We start from the raw sequence: 18,496 nt of genomic DNA, 5'->3' as shown, positions 1-18,496 counted from the left end.
AAAGAAGGGAGTAAAGGAATAGAGAAAGAGAGGAAAGGAGAGAGAGGAGAGAAGCACTGACTGCTTGTCACTACTTTTCCTCCACAGTGAAGTCCGGAGAGGCCCCTGCCAGTTGCCTCAGTACACAGAGCATGGTCTGGTGTACGCATGTCCTGGTTTTGATCCCAGGTCAGAGCACACAGGAGAAGCGACCATTTGCTTATCTTCCCCTCGCTCTCCCCCTTCTCTCCCTTTTCTGCTTCCGTAGCCAGTGGCTGGACTGGTTCTATGTGGGCCCCAGGCACTGATGTAGCTTGGCTGATTTGAGCATCAGCTCCAGACAGGGGTTGTCGGCTGGATCCCAGTCAGGACGCATGTGGGAGTCTGCCTCACTGTCTCCCCTCCTATCACTTAAAAAAAAATAAAAAGGTCGAGCGAGCTCCTGGAGTTGGGACCCTCACTGCTGAGACCTAACATAAAGCCAAGACTGGGAGCCTCATGTTGATGCCACGGCTACCTGTTCTTTCCCAATTGTCCTGCTCAAAACATTGCCACTGGGCCTCGCACTTTTGCTGCCTGGTATCTCCCAGTACTGAGTAATAAGTTTATTGCTGGATCCCAGCCAACTTTTAGGAGCTCCCATTAGAAGTAAGTGCCCAAAACAAGCCCCTCAGCTTGCCAAGGTGTTGGTCAAGCTCAAACGTCCATGCCCTTTGTGACCATTCTGAACTCTTCTAAGCAAATCTACGGTCCACAAAAACACAAACAACAGCTTAAAACCGCAAACCAAAACCCAAATTCTAACCCTGAAACCCAATACTTACAGAATCGCATTTTGGAGCTACAGAAGAAAGTCATCTTAATAAATTATATTGGTAATTTGCCCCATGCCTACACTCTTAGACTTCCAGTCCGTCTCCCCGACCCCCAGGAACAGGAACGATCCCCAGGTTCAGTGGAGAACCTGCCCTTTGTCTCTCAGGAGCTGAGGGACTGGGGAAAGGAAGGCATCTCATCTACCAACGCAGACAGGCTGCACTGCATACAACTTCTAACAGCGGAAAGACCTGGTCCTCCTAACGTTTACTCTTCTGGCTTCCCAGCAGTGCAGTCTCAGTCATGTTTCTCCATGGTCTCTAACGATCAGCTCATTTTATGAGGGCATTCATTTGTTTGTTCCCTGGCCTTGGCAATCCAGGCAGAGCCACATAGCCAGACAGATTCTGCCTGCCAGGGGCCAGCCAGCAGGAGAACCAGTCCCAGTCCAGACACACCCAATGACACCTTCCATTTCTTTATCTATACCCTTGTCTCCAAAAAGACCTCCATGGGTTTTACAGCAGAAGGCTTCTATGTGAGGTTAATGAAATAGAATAAGGGTATTGAGAAGAACGAAGAAGAAAATGTGACTTTTCCTTTGACACTGAGCTTCCTGACAGCCACCGTCTCATTCAGTCCTCAAGTACTTCCATAAAGTGAATTCAGTCTTGTCACTTTATAGCCGAGAGGGTTGAGGCTCAGAGAGTCTATTTACCTTGCCCAAGGTCAGGTTATTTACAGGTGATAAAACGGATCTGAACCTGAGTATAACAAAGCACAGGCTTATAACTCTTCGGAACTATCCTTAGTGGGGAAACAGGAATGTTTCACATAGGAAGGTTTCACATGTTCCTACCCATGGCGATTGTATGAGAGGTTGCACGGAGAATGATGATCCAGGGGAAACAAAACTAGTTAGACCCATCTGCCCTGGGATCTTTAAGTCATTTAACTGAGTGTCACAAGCTGGTAATAAATAATAGCAAACATAGGTACAGAATGATGTACTTTCCAAAGGACCTAAAGCCCCCCACCAGGATAATTGTGTTCTGTTCCCATGGGGATTAGCTGTTACCTGCACCTGTACCCTATAGCTACAGTGGATGCTCTGTCCAGATTACACTAATGCCAACCCACCACCTGCCAGTCGGGACCTCCCCCTGGAGCCCTGCCCAGCACCCTCACGCCCTGTCAGATGACTGATCCTGGAGCACTTTCTCTCAGCCTCGTCATTCCTTCAGGGAATGTGTCCCGCCAGCATGGCTGCGCATTCTCCCACCACCTGAGCCTGAGTCTGTGCCACCCAGCATGCCCTCCATAGCTCTCCCTAGACTTTCTGAGATCCCATTACAGCAAACTTAGTGGAACAGCATTAGAAAAGAAATGCAATATGAATATAAGAAGAAGGAAGATAAGAAAAAAAATTTTTTTGCATTGCTCTCTATTAGTCCTGGTACCTTTGGGAGTCACAGTGATAATTGCCTGGAAGTGTTGAAAGCAAGTTGCAAATTTCATAATTTAAGGATACTGACCTCAGGCAGAACCTAAAGATGCCCCATCCCAATCATATTACTCAGGAGAGTACATTCAAAGAACATTCTTAGACCTCTGAGAAAGGGTCGGTAACCTAACTGTACTTTTCAATGCCTGAGTAAGAAACACCAACTAAAACAAAATTGAAAAACTGTCTCTTCATGGAGCAAAGGTTTTATATAAGAAGCATAATTGCACAGATGGGTTTGAAGCTCAAAATTAATAGAAATGAGGTCACTCAACATATCTGAAGGGCAGTAGGAGAAAGGGAGATAAGAAAAGGTACAAATAAGGAAGGCAAAGAAAACTTTCTCACCACAGGCGCCAAATTTGGGAGATTAGGAATCTTACTCCTGAATGAAGCTACGACAATTCCTGATTTCTCCTTAAAGTGGAGGGCCGACTGGGCAGGTCTGGGCAACATTAGCTCCTACATGGCCCACAGCCTTTTAAACATTACTTTGGATTCCATTTTAAACCAAAGGTTTTAATAGAGAAGCTTCTCAGCCAAACTGACATTAGTGAATTTCATGCCCTCTTTTCCATAATGACAGAAAGTAGAGAAATTAGAAGACCTCAATTACACTGGAAACAAATTTTATGTTTCACCAACAATTAGCCTCATCCGTAAGTGATAACTCCTCAGGCTTTCCCCTACCTTTCTGTCCGGGAGAAACTGGATGTGTAAGCATTTCTATGAGAAAGTTGTCGTTCTGATGCTGCTCCTTTTTCTGGGAAAAAGCGTGCTATGCTTTTTCTGGGACCCTAGCTCAAACCTGACTATGGAATTTGTGCATCATTTTTTCTGGGCTGCCCTTGGCAGTATCACATAGAGCCAATGTAGAGACATTCTGGAAAGTAAAAATCAAATTTATACAGAAAATCAATAAATTACAGAAAAATACACACAAGATAGCTTTAAATGAAACCCAAGGCATTAAACATTTTTTTTAACGTATAAAATTTTCATGGCACAACATTTTCAGAGATCTCCTTTTCAGGCATATGAACCTACTATGGGCAGGCGAGTGGGAGGGGGAAAGGTGTAAGGAGGGACAAATATATATATGGTGACAGAAAATGATTTGACGTTGGGTGATGGGTATACAACATAATCAACAGTTCAAATGCTATAGAAATGTTCACCTGGAACCTATGTGCCTTTTTTGATCAATGTCACCCTGTTAAATTTAATTTTCTAACTACAATTTAAAAATATATATATATATATATAAATAAAGCATATGAGGCATCAAGTGCTATCCTCACTTAGGTCCCCGGTCACGCTGCAGGTCTAAATCAGTACTTCAGACCACCAGCATGAGAGGTCTGCCCTGCACATCTGTCCAACACTCTCCTGTAAAAATGCTCTCAAAATGAATGGCTCCTAAATGAGTTATTACATATCTATATAATAAAATGCTATGCAGCCAGTAAACATAGGTTAGATAATGTTTATTAATATGGTAACATAGTCACAATATATTAATGAAAAAAGTAGATTATAAAACACCATTTACAATAAGTTACTTTTTTTTTTTAACTCAAGGCACAAGACACATGGATGTGGTTGTGTATAAATGCATCAGTCATATAAGTTTAAAGACATTAGAAAGGCATACAACATTATTAACAATATTATCATTAGAGGATGAGAATCTGAATGTTTATTCTTGCTTCATTTTCTTATCTTTTTCAATGAACATATATTTCTGTTGACCATCAAAACATAAATGAATGTTGTAAAAGCTCACTATACTCAGAGCTCCCCACGCCTGGATATCACTTCACATGTTACTGATCCAGTGTTGTTTGCTGGAGCCTTGGTGTGGTGTGAGCTCCAGAATGAAATTGGAAATTACCTTTTAAGACCTCATTTCAGACCTCAACCCCTCACAAATCAGATCCATCAGGAGCTCCCATGGCAGGAGCCCCCTCTAGAGCAAGGGCTACGACAATGGCCCTTCAGGCACTTGGAATGTGTGTATATGTTCCCACATCTATTTGTGTCTATGCGCCTTTAACCCGCGCTGTACAATACTGGCTTATAAATTGTCCCCAGGGATTCACTGAGGTGCTTCAAGAGTTTAAAAAAAAATTGGACTTAAATATTTTATAAAAAAGATATCACAACCCTGGCCGGTTGGCTCGGTGGTAGAGCGTCGGCCTGGTGTGCAGAAGTCCCGGGTTCGATTCCCGGCCAGGGCACACAGGAGAGGCGCCCATCTGCTTCTCCACCCCTCCCCCTCTCCTTCCTCTCTGTCTCTCTCTTCCCCTCCCGCAAGAAGGCTCCATTGGAGCAAAAGATGGCCCGGGCGCTGGGGATGGCTCCTTGGCCTCTGCCTCAGGCGCTAGAGTGGCTCTGGTCGCGACAGAGCGACGCCCCAGAGGGTCAGAGCATCACCCCTTGGTGGGCATGCCGGGTGGATCCCGGTCGGGCGCATGCGGGAGTCTGTCTGACTGCCTCCCCGTTTCCAACTTCAGAAAAAAAAAAAAAAAAAAAAGATATCATTTTATCATTTATAAAAATACAATTAAAAAATAACCGGCCACATTTTTACACAGCAGAGACCTGCAAGTCATTACTTAATGCCACCCAATTCTCTGCCACCATTGTGCAAACAGTTAAACTTTAATTGTATGATTTTTTTTAATGTAGTTTTTCATTAGTCTTTAAAAAAATAATCTGGAGAAAAGCACAGCGTCTGGGCGGAGGAAGCCGAAGAGCGCTGGGAAGCTCCACACACACGGGGTCCAGACACCTGCTCATCACCCCTCTCACCCAGGCCTCACCGCACTCCGGCATAAACAGTGACGGTTTAAGGCATCTCCTTACTGCTCTGCGGTTAGTTTTAGTACTTAGTATAAGTATTACATTTTCCCCGTCTTTTGTTTATTAGATTGTGAACCATTCTTGGATATTTTTGGTGATACAACATTGAAGCAAATTTATTTCTACTTAACACTCTTGTCAGGTGCAATCTGTCTAGCAAAGTGTCCAGATATTGCCAAGTGTGCTGTCTGCAAATCATTACCACATCCACATAAATCAGAATTTTCTGGGTAACCAAAACCCACTGAAGACAGCATATCAGTGTGATTGAGATCACCCTGTGATCACACTGCTCAGTGTCTACCCTATGTTCATACAACACACTCTTCTCACTGGCTACTTTTAAAGCAAATCATGTTTCAAATATAGTGGAAATTTGAGCACTTGATTTCTACTGCTACCACTGCTACCACTGGCCCAAGCCACCATCTTCTCATGAGTTATCCCAGTTTCCCCTTATCTGTCCTCTTGCTTTCTTACCCCTTGTTCTCCTACGTCCTGCCCTGTCTTCAACATCTCAGTCACGGTATTTTCTGCTCGCACTCTCCAATGGCCTTCCATTCCATTGAAGTCAAAGCCAAATTCTGTATCCTGGTGCACCAGGCAAAGCCGACACCTTGTAACCTCGCAGATCTGAACACCTGCTGCTCCGCACTCACTCTCAGCCATGTGAGCCTCCCGCGCAGTGTGCTCAGGCACCCAGGCACTCTTCCCACATGAAGGCATCGGACCTTACTGCTCCATCATCTCCACGAGGTCTTTGACCGAATAGCATCATCTCAATGAACCCTCCTCCTTACAGCTGGACCCATGCTCTCGTATCCTGTCTCACCTATCACTGGCTGAGGTAACTCTTGCTCAAATCACTTATTATTGTCTGTCTCCCTCAACTAGACTGTAAACTCCATGAGATGCGAAAAGTTTGTCTATTTTGCTCCCTTCTTCTGTACCCCCAGGAGCCTAGAACAATGCACAGAGCCGCTAGGCAAACAACACATACTTGTTGAATGACTACCACGTTCTAAATTCAAATCCATCACAAAATTCTTATGAATAAAATTATGTGTTTAATTGTTTCCTATTATGGGTCACTTTTAAGATTGTTTTTGAGTGTGTTGAAGAAAGAGTTTTACTGCCACAAAAGAAAAACCTGTATAACATAATAAGTTGCAGGGAAAAGTTGATGACTTCATTACAATCTGAAACTATTTATTGTACTTGGCATAATACTCCCACCGCCATGCTGATGGCCCTGCTCCAAAGGCCACACTTCGTTTTGAAAAGGAGTCTCTCTCTGCCCATTACGTTCCACATATGCACAACAACAATGTTCTAGTTATGGAGGGATTATTTTTAGGACTCTTCTGGCTTTGAGCTACATTACAAACTTGATCAAACAAATTAAAGCCACCCCCGGGCTTTCCTAAAACTATCCCAACAGACCTGTCTGGCATGGCTGCTAATCATAGTTTTTGCCACGTGCTTCTACTCACCCAGCCCTTGTATATCATACCACAGTTTGTCTCAAATATACCATTTTTTTTATATCTTCAAGTCACACACACACAAAACACACATACACATTGATTTGAATATATGTCTGTGGAAATACCTAACACACAAGTGATATCCTTTTGTGTTCAGGGTGAGCCATGTGGCTAAACCATGCAGACTTCTTTTTCCTAATCATTTAGTGTACAGCTCCTCTACCCAGTCTCCTCTCCCCGCATTCTACACCACTGAGCATGTATAAGACTACGATGTTGGAATAGCTTCGCCTACCAGTGGGAATTCTAAACTGAATCTTCATCAGGGGCTGATCAGAAAAGTCTCAGAATCCAGAAATGTCAGTTATGTCAAATTTTTAAATTTTCCCTTTTCAATCGAATGGCATCTTCATCTTAATAATATTACCCAGCACATCAAGATAAAAATCTACAGGGTGACAATTTGACAGTACCTTTAGTTTCAGAGCATATAATCCTGAAAAAGGAATATTTTAAGACAGTTTAGGCACAACTGAGCCATCTAATATATTGGTTGTTAACGTCATAGTTAACGTCGACAGACCTTCCAGTCAGGACACAGGTGAGCATGCTTTTATACCAGTATGTGCTGTAGCAAAGTAAACAGAAACTGATATCGTGACAGTAGAAATGAGTGCCCTCGACAGGCACTATGGAGCTTGTCTAGCCGCATCCAACTCTACCTTAAAATCACCAAGGAAGTGTGAAGTCCATGTCAATTTGACACAGTTTCTATAAAAGTCAATAGGAGGTATTTTATTTCAGCTTTTGATCCTAATGGTTTAATGTAAATAGAATTTGCACACTTCGAAATTTAAGCACTAGGACTACCTTACATATTGTCTGTTACTATACCAAAGTAGAAAATAAGTTTTCAGTAAAAATACAAAACATACCTGAACCCCAAGAAAAGAAAAGTACCTGGAGTCAATACAATACAAAAATCCATCAGCTCTGCTGATCTGAATGAGGTTACACTGAAAGAAACCACTCTACCTGACAGGTTTCTAGACACCAAAGTGAACATTATGTGTCACCTCACAATCAATGCTGCTTTAGTGACATTCTGTAATTTCCATTCATTTTTGCATCTTCTTTTTTTTCTGATTTATTTAGATTGAGATTTTAACCATCAGTGTGACCTCTTCAGTTTCTACTCCCTTCTTTGGCAATAATTCTTCTTTTGATAGAAATTATTAGCGTGTGTTAATATAAAACCAAATTCCACATACAAGTCATTAGCCTGTTGCTATTCTGTTAAAAGCAACAACAAACAGAATACCAGATTTTTATAATCATTCTTCTTTTTTTTTCTCTTTTTTTGTTAAACCTACTATTCCGAGGACGCACTCACGGTGGGAGACACTGGCAGACCACATTCCTAGCTTTCCCTTGCATAGCACTTTGGATCAAGTCCCAGTGTTGGCCTTCCAGGGCCCTGCAGAGAAGTCCTCATAAGCAACTGGGTACCACATGAGGCATCCACACCTTATTCTTTGTGCCCTGAAAATGAGCAAGTCTTCCACAATCAAAGCACCTGAAGGTTCATGAAAAAACAAAAAACAAAGAAACCCAACATATTTTCTGGTTTTAGTTTGTAGGATATTCTACATCTTTTTTTCTAGCTCAAAGATCTTTGCAGAGTCTAGCAGGTACAGAATTATTCCTACCAATGCCAACTTCCGTTTGGACCCACGCGATGCATGTCAGTTAGGGATGGAACTGGTAAGAAGAATCAGGCTGGGGGGAGGGACATGGGTTGGCTGCTTTGTCTCAGAATTGCCTCTGAGTGTTCTAACAGGACCCAGGCTGGCTTTCCTGAGCTGTGGGCAGATTTTTCAGTGTCTCTGATCCCTCCCCGGACATGACACTGGGCATGTTATCAATATGTAATTGCAAGGCCTCAGTTTCTCTACATTTTCCCACTTTATGCTAAACTCTCTCACACCCTGGAGTCCAGCACAGAAGGAACCCGTGGCCGTTCACGGTTGCTAATCCTGGACATCAACAACATCACCTTGGCTGAATGAATGCAGCAGATCAATACCAACATGATTCAGTGTCTTTCTAAGCAAAGAATATGAATTTCATCTCTTTTTTATAGTTTTCAGTACACAAGAACTGACACATTTTATAACTGTAGGAGGGGACAGCTATTATCTCTGCTGCAATACAAGCAGATAATACTGCTATGCTACTCATTTAAAAACTTGGAGGCTCCCTCTCATAAGAATCTCTAATTGCATGATGAATCAATAACCTTCCTACAAGCTTTAGTGCAGTTAGAACATTTCCACCTTATCCAACCTTGCAAAAACATTTAAAACCTATTATACTTATTAATGCCTCTCAGGATTGAAGACTAGCATTTGCAGCTACCCCTGCCTTTGAAAGCACTCTTTGTAAAAGAGGACATCGATGTAGCCTCAATTATTTCCATCAACCATCTGCTTTTACCAATTTAAACCTTACCTCAATCAAAGGCCAGCCACTAAAGGGACCAAGAAATCACTCAAGTAAAAAGCCCAAGTTTTCCTAAAAAGATTTCCTCTCCACTAATCGCTTCCACACCAAGATGCCTTCTGAAATGACATCAGACTCCCCCAAAGCCATTCTCTGATTCATCTGGCTCTCTCTGGGGAACACCTGCCCTCTTTCCACGCTGTATAGGCTTTCTGAGAGCCACCGCACACTGCAGTCCACCGCGACGTGAGCGCGATGGCCCAGGACTTACGTTGTTCATGTACTCGCTGAGCAGGTCCTGCAGCGCCTGCCGCACTGCGTTGCACTCGGCCACGATCCGCTCACGCCGGTCATCGCGCGTGCACGAGGAGTCGGCCATGAGCGCGGCACCGCTGATGATGCTCTCCAGCCTCTCCTCCAGGGATGGCCGGAACCTGGCCTCACTGAACGTTATGGGGTCCAGGATAATCTTATTCTGGAAGAAGCAAAATTAAAAAAAAAAAATGTCAGCAGAGAGACCACCACGGACTTTGAACCCTGTTTTCTACAACAGAAACATCTGAGAACAGGACAGGACTCTGTGGAGAAGAAACCAGTTACTTAGACAAACCCTGAAGTGGCCTTGACAAAGTATCAGTTTTCTGCAAGACAGTGTGCCCTAAGTCGAATCCTCAGGGAGAAAATAGGGCAAGGCATCTTGTTTGAAGAATATGTTCTTGGCAAACGCTGTGTCAACTGACAACTTTTCTAACGAGATGCGGACAGTGATTTGGTGTAGCCTTCAAGGAAAGCCCATTCTCTGCGGCTCTTGGGGGACATGGGAGTATTTTCGAGCCCCAGAGCAAGAACATGACAAGTAATTAACAAGTGCAGATGCCTTAGTGGTGACTGCTGCATGCATGCCATCCATCTCATAACAAGCGGAGAGCCCAAGGAAGGGGGCCATTTGAAACTTGGGCAAAAAGCACCCAATATGCATATTGAACAAAGGGTACTTTCCACTAGGAACTAGTATCTTTTGTATGAAAATTAGTGTTCTACAAAAGGATCTATGTATATGTATTATTTGTCCTGACAGAAATACTAACATGTTCTGAAGAAGCCTAGATAAAGGAAAAACTAGATATTTCTTTAAAGGAAGGAGTCATTGAGGCCTTAAGTTTTGCCCCTGACAGGTCTGAAAAGTAGAGATGTCCAGAAGTAGACAGAAATACACACCAAGAATACAGGAGCTGTATTAGCCTGTAGGAAGATCTGGGACTTGTCTGAAAGATTTGGACACAAGGTAGCAAGTGAACGGCGTTCTAGTAAAGCAAACAGAACAAGAAGAGCAGGCCAAAGAAGACCAGTTAATACCAACTTCCAAGGGCATGCAGGCAGACAAGAATCAAATAAGGAGAAAATATAGCTGGTGGGATAGCACAACTTGAATATTATTCACAGCAAATCAAGGAGTAGAGAGACTGATGAAGTATGTGATAACAACATGAAAGAGAGGCAAAAAGAGAGAGGTAAAGCTGACTCTGTGCAATGGCTGGTGTCCACTGGGGACCCACTTCCACTCAAAAGAAGGAACGTGGTTAACCAAAGTGATAGCCTGCTGCAGAAAAGAGCGCATTCGTCCTCACTGGACGTGCACATGCAGAGGGCCAAGGACCAGAGTGCTGGTGATGGAGAAAATGATCTTCCAACTCAAGGATCCTATGGTAGAATTGTCATTCCATTACTGTGTCCTTTGATGCTGTTATCCCTTAAGTGTCCATCAAATTTATTTATATATATATATTTATTATACACACATACATATATACATATACACACATACATACATACACAAGGTGGGGCAAAAGTAGGTTTACAGTTTTTAATATGAAATATAATAATTAATAAATAATATAAGTCTGACCAGGTGACGGCACAGTGGATAGAGCATCGGACTGGGATGCGGAGGACCCAGGTTTGAAAATTCAAGATCACTGGCTTGAGTGCAGGCTCACCAGCTTGAGCAAGGGGTCACTCACTCTGCTGTAACCCCTAGTGAAGGCACATATGAGAAAGCAATAAATGAACAACTAAGGTGCCACAATGAAGAACTGATGCTTCTCATCTCTCTCCCTTCCTGTCTGTCTGTCCCTATCTGTCTCTCTCTTTCTCTCTCTCTCTTTCTATCTCTGTAAAAAATAAAAATAAAACTCTGTGTTTTGCACACTCACAACTGTAAATCTACTTTTTCCCTACCATGTTTGGGACACGCTATATATATGATATATATGAAATAATTTACCTTACCTACAAATATAATAATAAAGAAAATGAGGGTTGGTGGTTATATCTTTGTTCCATACCTGTTCTGTACTTACTAGAGTGTTTAGTGCTTTCAAAAAAGAAGAGTAGAGAGAATAAAAGGCATTTGCATATTTTTTTTCCTAATGGAATATAAAAGAAATGCTTAGTAATTACAAACCAGGTCTGGGCTCTGTGTTCTGGAAGCTTTGTCTTAACTCTCCAAAGCATCCTAAGATACTTACTGGAAGTCATGCTTGAAGCCGATGATCCTCTAATTCCTGGTAAAATGTAACTCTCCATAATAGATAGATCCTTTTAGCACAGAGACTAAAACTCCTGAGTAACGAATTCAAGCAGGTGACAACTCAGAAAACAGAAGCACCCACTAAACAGAGACCAGGTCTGAGGTCCACCGGAATTTTGGATTTCCTAGGAAACCACTAATTGGTCACAGTTCCCTTCACTCTCAGGGCAAATGCCTGAGGTCATGCAAGTAGGAGCCGAGCTGTTCCGTGGCAGGTTTTGGCCTGGAGACCACTTTCACATTTGTACTCTCTTAGGTCTCACAAGGAGAATGATTTTGATTTAACTCAGAACAGTGCTACTCAGAGCCTGTCCCTTGTGCCCTAGTAACCTTCCACATAGTCTCAAAACATCATGTGAAGGAGTCTGGACAAGGATGCCTTTGCAGGGTGTATCGCTGCAGCTGAGATTCCCAAAGGAAAGCTGAGGGCAGCACAGGTGTCCCTGTTACACCTGCTCTCCCTACCGGAGCTGCATCTACAGTGACTCTTCCCAGCAGGGTCCATTCGAATTCTCTGTCTTTCTCACTGTCTCTTTGTTTCTACTGCTTTTCTGTTGATGCATTTATGGTATTTTTTTCTACTATGCAACATGCATAAGTACTGATAACCTAATTAAAGAAACACTTGATCAACACATAATTAGACTATTTTCCTTTCTAAAGATTACTGATTTTCCAAGAACTCTCTTAGAGAAAACCATATTAATATAGCATAATGAAAATTATTTGTTCTGTTTTGAAGTTTCAAGAGATTCTGAATAATCACATATAGGGTGTTTAATATACAATTGGACTAAAAATTATAAAGATCCAATTTGATGAAAATATACTGAAGTAAATTTGAATTCTTCAATAAGGGCAACTGTAAAACAGTTTCTCTGCAGGACAGAGGGAAATGTACTGCTGCCATTAGAACATTATTTTTGAAATTATTCTCCATGGAACACTGAACTTAGAGATGTAATGTTTTGATGAAAAAAGTAAGTTCTGTGACCAAATATCCTTTGGAAATCTTGCATGGTCCAGAGTAAATGATCGCATGAAATGCTTTGGGGAGCTATGCATTAAAGAAGTCAGTTTACCATAGCATTCCTCAAGCCTGCTTGTGCATAGAGAGCATCCCCTTTAAAATGCACGCGTTATCTAGGAGAACGTCAGGAAGCACTTTGGGAAAGGTGGAAAGAGAGGTCCTCCTGTGTCAGCCCCACGAGCTCCGCACCTGCATGGCCTGCGGCTGCCAGGAGAGCGAATGCACTGAAACACGGAGCTGAGGAAACTGCGTAACAGTCACCCATTCATCACGTTTCTAATGGAATTAGTCATTTCTATCGATCACAGGGGGAAAGCTTTTTAAAAAATCTTCCTGGAAAAGAAACAATAAATGTACAATATTCCAATCTATCTATATGTATCTATGTTGGAGACGGGGAGCGCTGCAATGATGGATGTGAAAGTCTAGAGAGATGCCACTCAGAGGAGGGAGGAGGCAGAAAGACAGAGGGCAGTGAACACGTGCCCGTGCGTGCATGCGTGCGTGTGTGTGCATCTGTGTGTGTGTGTCTGTGCGTGTGTGTCTGTGTGTGGGAGGGTATGGATTGCCTATGTGTTTTCATCTGTGAGTGGGTGGGTTTGGGCTGTGTGTAACAGGTAAAGGGTGAGGTGTGTATACCTGTGTATGGGAAGGGAATATGAGTTTGTGTGTGTGTGTGTGTATGTTCAGAGAACTGGCCCGATCTCAGACAGGCTGTAGGATATGAAAAAACAAGAAAACAAACAGTCAGACAGAAAAAAAAATCCAGAACCAAATGAAGCCAGGAGCTTAAAGGAAAAGATTACAGTTGCTAAAGTAATAGGAAAATAAAACACACTCTTAGAGCTGAATGCTAAGCAAGACATACAGAGAATGAAAGCCAAAGTGAAGTGAAAGAGGAGTATTATTGAATAGTTTCTGCATTATTTGGAAGTGACCTAAAATATAAACATCTAGGCAGGTTCTCTTTGCTAACACACTTCAGGGGCATTTCAGATCAGCAGATTGTCTTTTTCCTGAATCAGCTCAGCCTGGCCTTGCCTCTCTGTGCGGCTGCCCTCTACTGGCGGCAAGGGGCACAGCAGCAACAGCTTAGGATCAAAACTCCCCTCCCTGCTCATTGAGGGAGCGTTTCAAGCACCAAACCCAGAAAGCGCAGACCAAGGCTTCCTGTCCCTCCCTTTATGGCAAAGGTGTGCTCCTGCGAGATGATTTGATGCTGTTTCCACCCGTATTGACTTATTTTAACCAACTTAGATTTTAGATTTTAAATATCTAAGTTTTTCTTGTTTGCATTCTTTTTTAAAAAATTATTTTTATTTATTTATTCATTTTAGAGGAGAGAGAGAGAGACAGAGACAGAAGCGGGGGAGGAGCAGGAAGCTTCAACTCCCATATGTGTCTTGACTGTGCAAGCCCAGGGTTTTGAACCAGCAACCTCAGCATTCCAGGTCAATGCTTTATCCACTGCGCCACCACAGGTCAGGCTTGTTTGCATTCTTAAAACTCATTAATTTTTTTTAATCTTTTTGATCTTTCAGTTCTATCTTATATTATCATATTACTCCATTTAAAAATTCTGGGCCTACATTTACTTTATTTTTTTTCTTTTTTTAAATAAGACTTACTTTAATTTCTTTTATCTTGCATATTTTGTTTTATAATTTTACTTATCTTTTATTTTATTAACATCTTTTAAATTTTATGGTTTTCATTCTTACAATTTATGGAGAGGCAATTGGAAAGCATGGCCTTGGAGAAAGCAGCCACAATAATTCATCCCTAAGCAAAGGAAGCTCGGACTGTATTCTGCCATCAAGCCAATTCTGTAATCGTCTCTCTAGTCCTACGAAACTGATCTCCCTTTATTTCCCTTATTGAACTCAATCATAATTATACCTTGAAATAAATCAGTAGACCATATAGTTCAAAACTACCTCTCAGAATAATACATCCACCTATCCTCACCATACATGAGATTGTTAGAAGGTGAAATTGTTAAATCACACCTATCATCCATTTTTTTCTGCAAGCGGTTATGTGATTTGAAAGTTCAGAACAATCTCGGAACATTACATTATGCTTGATGCAGGCTCTGACATCATTGGAGGCAGCAGAAAGACTTCTGCAAAAGCAAGAAACTGAATGCATTACAAATGGTGTGATAGGTCCACAATTCTGTATCCTTGATATTACTATCCCTGTCTTACTGAAGTGGCACATGATGCCAGAGATGTTGTCTCATGGTCATTCACCAAAAAATGAGGACCCCAGGATTTGAACACAAGTCTTTTGATATTAAGCCAGTGTGTGCAATGGATAAAATGTTGGATTGGGATGCGGAGGACCAGTTTCGAAACCCCAAGTTCACCAGCTTGAACGCAGGCTTATTCCACTTGAGCATGGGATCACTAGTGTGAGCACAGACAGGGTTGCTGGCTTGAGCGTGGGATCATAGACATGACCCCATCCATGGTTGCTGGCTTGAAGCCCAAGGTAGTTGGCTTCAGCCCAAGGTCACTGGCTTGAGCAAGAGGTCACTTGTTCTGCTGTAGCGCCCCAATCAAGGCACATATGAGAAAGCAATCAATGAACTAAAGGTTCTACAATAAAGAATTGATGCTTCTCATCCCTCTCCCTTCCTGTCTGTCTGTCCTTGTCTGTCCTTCTCCCTAACTCTCTCTGTCTGTCAAAAAAAAAAAGAATATGAAACTCTTAAACCAAATATAATGACATAAGTATCATCTGTCATACCATCCTCTTGTTTGTCATCTAGATAATCTTGCCTTTCAAATGGATAATGGAGAGTACAGCCATTCAGTCAGTAAATGGGTGCCAGTTACTGCAGATGCTCGAGGACTAAATAATCCTTTATTTCAAGAGGTTCACTGTTTAGTCAAAATAAAAAAAATGTACAACTAATTGTAATTTGGAAAATATATCAACGATGTTAAGAAATGACTGAGTAATGGCAATTTGCACAGCTGGGAGGTAGAAGGTCAAGGAATCTTTCTGGAGATGATTACACTTCAGCTGAAATTTCAAGAGTGAAAAACAATTGGCCAAGCAAAGTCAGGAGCAGGAAGAGGCAATGAAAACAGAATAGAAAGTGGGAAGAAATGCATGAGAGTAAAAGATAAGATGGCAGAAGAGGAGAATTACAAGTGTTTATTGAACCTGCAGTTGTAAGTGTGAAGTCATGAGTCTGGTGCCATGAAGGTTCCCCAACCAACTCTCCTATGAGAGAAACTTCTACATGAGTGCAGTTAACTAACCTTCTTCATCTGCTGGACCTGTAGACCCAGGACAGATTTACAAGGAGCCACACTTGACCCCAGGCAGCCCCAGTCAGTCTCTGAACACAAGCAGGCATTCTTGCCCAATGGAGACTTCTCTAACCGGCACACTCTGCTCCTGCGCTGGACACTCTGCTCCTGCGCTTGACTCCCTGCTGGCCTGACCGAGACTTTCTCAGAACTGTGCCCGGGCTCTTCCTACACAATCCTCTCTCTTTCTTGCTCTCCTTTCACAAGTGTTTGACCTGCACTGCAGTCAAAAAGTTCTCTCAGGCTATTTCTGCTGGTTCTCTTCCACATTTTTCTCTATAGGTGATTTCTCCTACATGTCTAACCCCATTTAGCTTTAGATCTTCAAGGATCTGAAGGGACAAAAAAAAGAAAAGAAAAAGAGACAAAGTTGGCAAGGAAACCAACAGCTATGACCTAAAAAGACTTCTATGCTAGTTAGGAAACTTTCACTTTGTAAATATCCCTTTAGACAATGAAAAGTCATCAAGAGCTTTAAAAAGTAGGAGTGGCATAATTCTGTTTGGTTTTAGATGGTTTTCTCTGGTAGCTGGGAGAGGTAGCTTTGGCAGGACTAAAAGTAGAAGGCAGGGGAGAAATTACCAAGCCTTCATACTCCAGAAGAAAGAGTATGAGATTGTTTATGTATAGGTAAAGAGAAGGACACATATTAGGATTCATTTAGAATGCCATCTGCAAAATTTAAAGATACATAGGCTGGGAGAATGAAGAAGTCAAAGATAAAACCTAAATTCTAGCATGGGCAACATCAACAATGCAGACGTCAACAAGCTACATCCTAGATGTCAGCTTCCTATTTTGTAAATGGATTCTTATTAGAAAGCAATCCCATTTATTTATGTACAAAGCTTGAAATATTTACTACTGGTCTTTTAAGAAAACATTTGCTGACCTTGAACAATTATGATAGATGAAGAAGAGCAGGTTTAAAATGTCTATGATTCATTTAAGTCTAAAAGGCTGGTGGAAAGTTGATTACAAATGCATAAAACCACACCAGGTATAAAGCTTTAAGATCTTCAGAATAAATGCAGAAGTGAAAGCTATGAGAATAGAAATATACCTAAGGAGAAATAACAGAATGAGAAGAGTGGTGAGACCAAGACACAACACTGGGAAACCTTCAGTGTATAACAGAAAGAGCCCTCTAATGACACAGTAAGGAATGGTCAGAGAGCTCTGACTATACCCAAGAGGTTGTATGGCCATAGTTGAAAAGGCAGAACAGCAGGAAATTGTACAAAGAGGGCAAATAAGATCAAAACTGAAAATGTCCTTTGAATTTGGATGCTAAGTTTTATTGGAGATAAACTGTGGGCTGACGTGTATATGTGTGTGTGTACTGTACTTATTTATAAATATCTTAATGAAAGCCACCATCAGGCTCAATAAGTAACAGAAGCAATCTGGCTAATAGTGAGACAAAACAAAAATATTTTGAAGTTCATAAAAAACTCTATAATATTTTTCTGACGAGTCTAGAAAATTCAACTAGAAAAGAAAGAACTAAATGGTACTAAAATTAGAAAGGAATAAAATTACAATATACAGATGATATATTATAGAATTGTACAACTGAAACCTATATAATTTTACTAACCAATGTCACCCTGATAAACTCAAAAGTAAAAATAAGATAAAATTAGAGTTGATTCTTGAACAACACAGGTTTGAACTGTACTTGTACTTAGAATTTAATTGTAAATAAATATAATTGGCTTTCTATAGCTAGCAATTTTGCATCTGCAGATTCTACCAGCAAAGGATCAAAAACTGTTTTCGATCCACAGTTGGGAATCTGTGGATACAGAAGGCTGAATGCATGCACTATTCTATGCCATTTCCTATAAGGGACTTGAGCATCCATGGATTCTGGTACCCGTGCAGGAATCTGGAACCATCGGCTGCTATCTCTGATTACAGGTGTTACATCTGTTTACTTGGAAAGAAAGTGAGAATTAACCAAAGAAGTACTACAAATTAAAAGTTATTTTTTTCATGAAGGCACTTATATTCATGTGTAAAATCAACTGTCTTCATATATACAAAGAATATCAAATTGTAAGACCAAATTTACCATAACAGTAAGAGAAACCAAACAAAACAGACATAAAAAACAAAACAAAATACCCCTCCCCCCACACACACACACATTCTTTGATGTCAAGTAGGGTGAGAAATGTGCTCCGGGAGGTAAAGAAATTGCCCAGGCACACACTCAGAGCAAAGGACAGAGCTGAAATTGGGGCACATGCCCTGTAGACCCAGAGTCCACACGGTCCAGCCACATCAATGCTGCAACATGACATTGTTTTCCTCATGCACCGTTCTGCATGTGTGATGCTAATCACCACGAGAAAACCCATGCACCGACCACTTCTCTATCTCAAACGCTAA

General features: G+C 41.6%; 1 protein-coding gene across 4 annotated transcripts in view; it reads right to left on the bottom strand.

Annotated features, from left to right (window-relative positions):
* Nucleotides 1–18,496, bottom strand: part of CTNNA2 (catenin alpha 2) — a 1,214,276-nt gene that overhangs the window by 769,579 nt on the left and 426,201 nt on the right. For all 4 annotated transcript variants that reach the window (XM_066377864.1, XM_066377865.1, XM_066377862.1 and 1 more), the window contains exon 7: nt 9,425–9,628. In XM_066377864.1, the coding sequence (XP_066233961.1) occupies nt 9,425–9,628 (204 nt within the window). The remainder of the gene's footprint in view (nt 1–9,424; nt 9,629–18,496) is intronic.

This window comes from Saccopteryx leptura, chromosome 3 (genome assembly GCF_036850995.1).
Source record: "Saccopteryx leptura isolate mSacLep1 chromosome 3, mSacLep1_pri_phased_curated, whole genome shotgun sequence".
In the NCBI taxonomy this organism is placed as follows: Eukaryota; Metazoa; Chordata; class Mammalia; order Chiroptera; family Emballonuridae; genus Saccopteryx; species Saccopteryx leptura.
The sequence above is the reverse complement of the archived record's forward strand: the minus strand, read 5'-3'. Positions and strand labels throughout refer to the sequence as shown.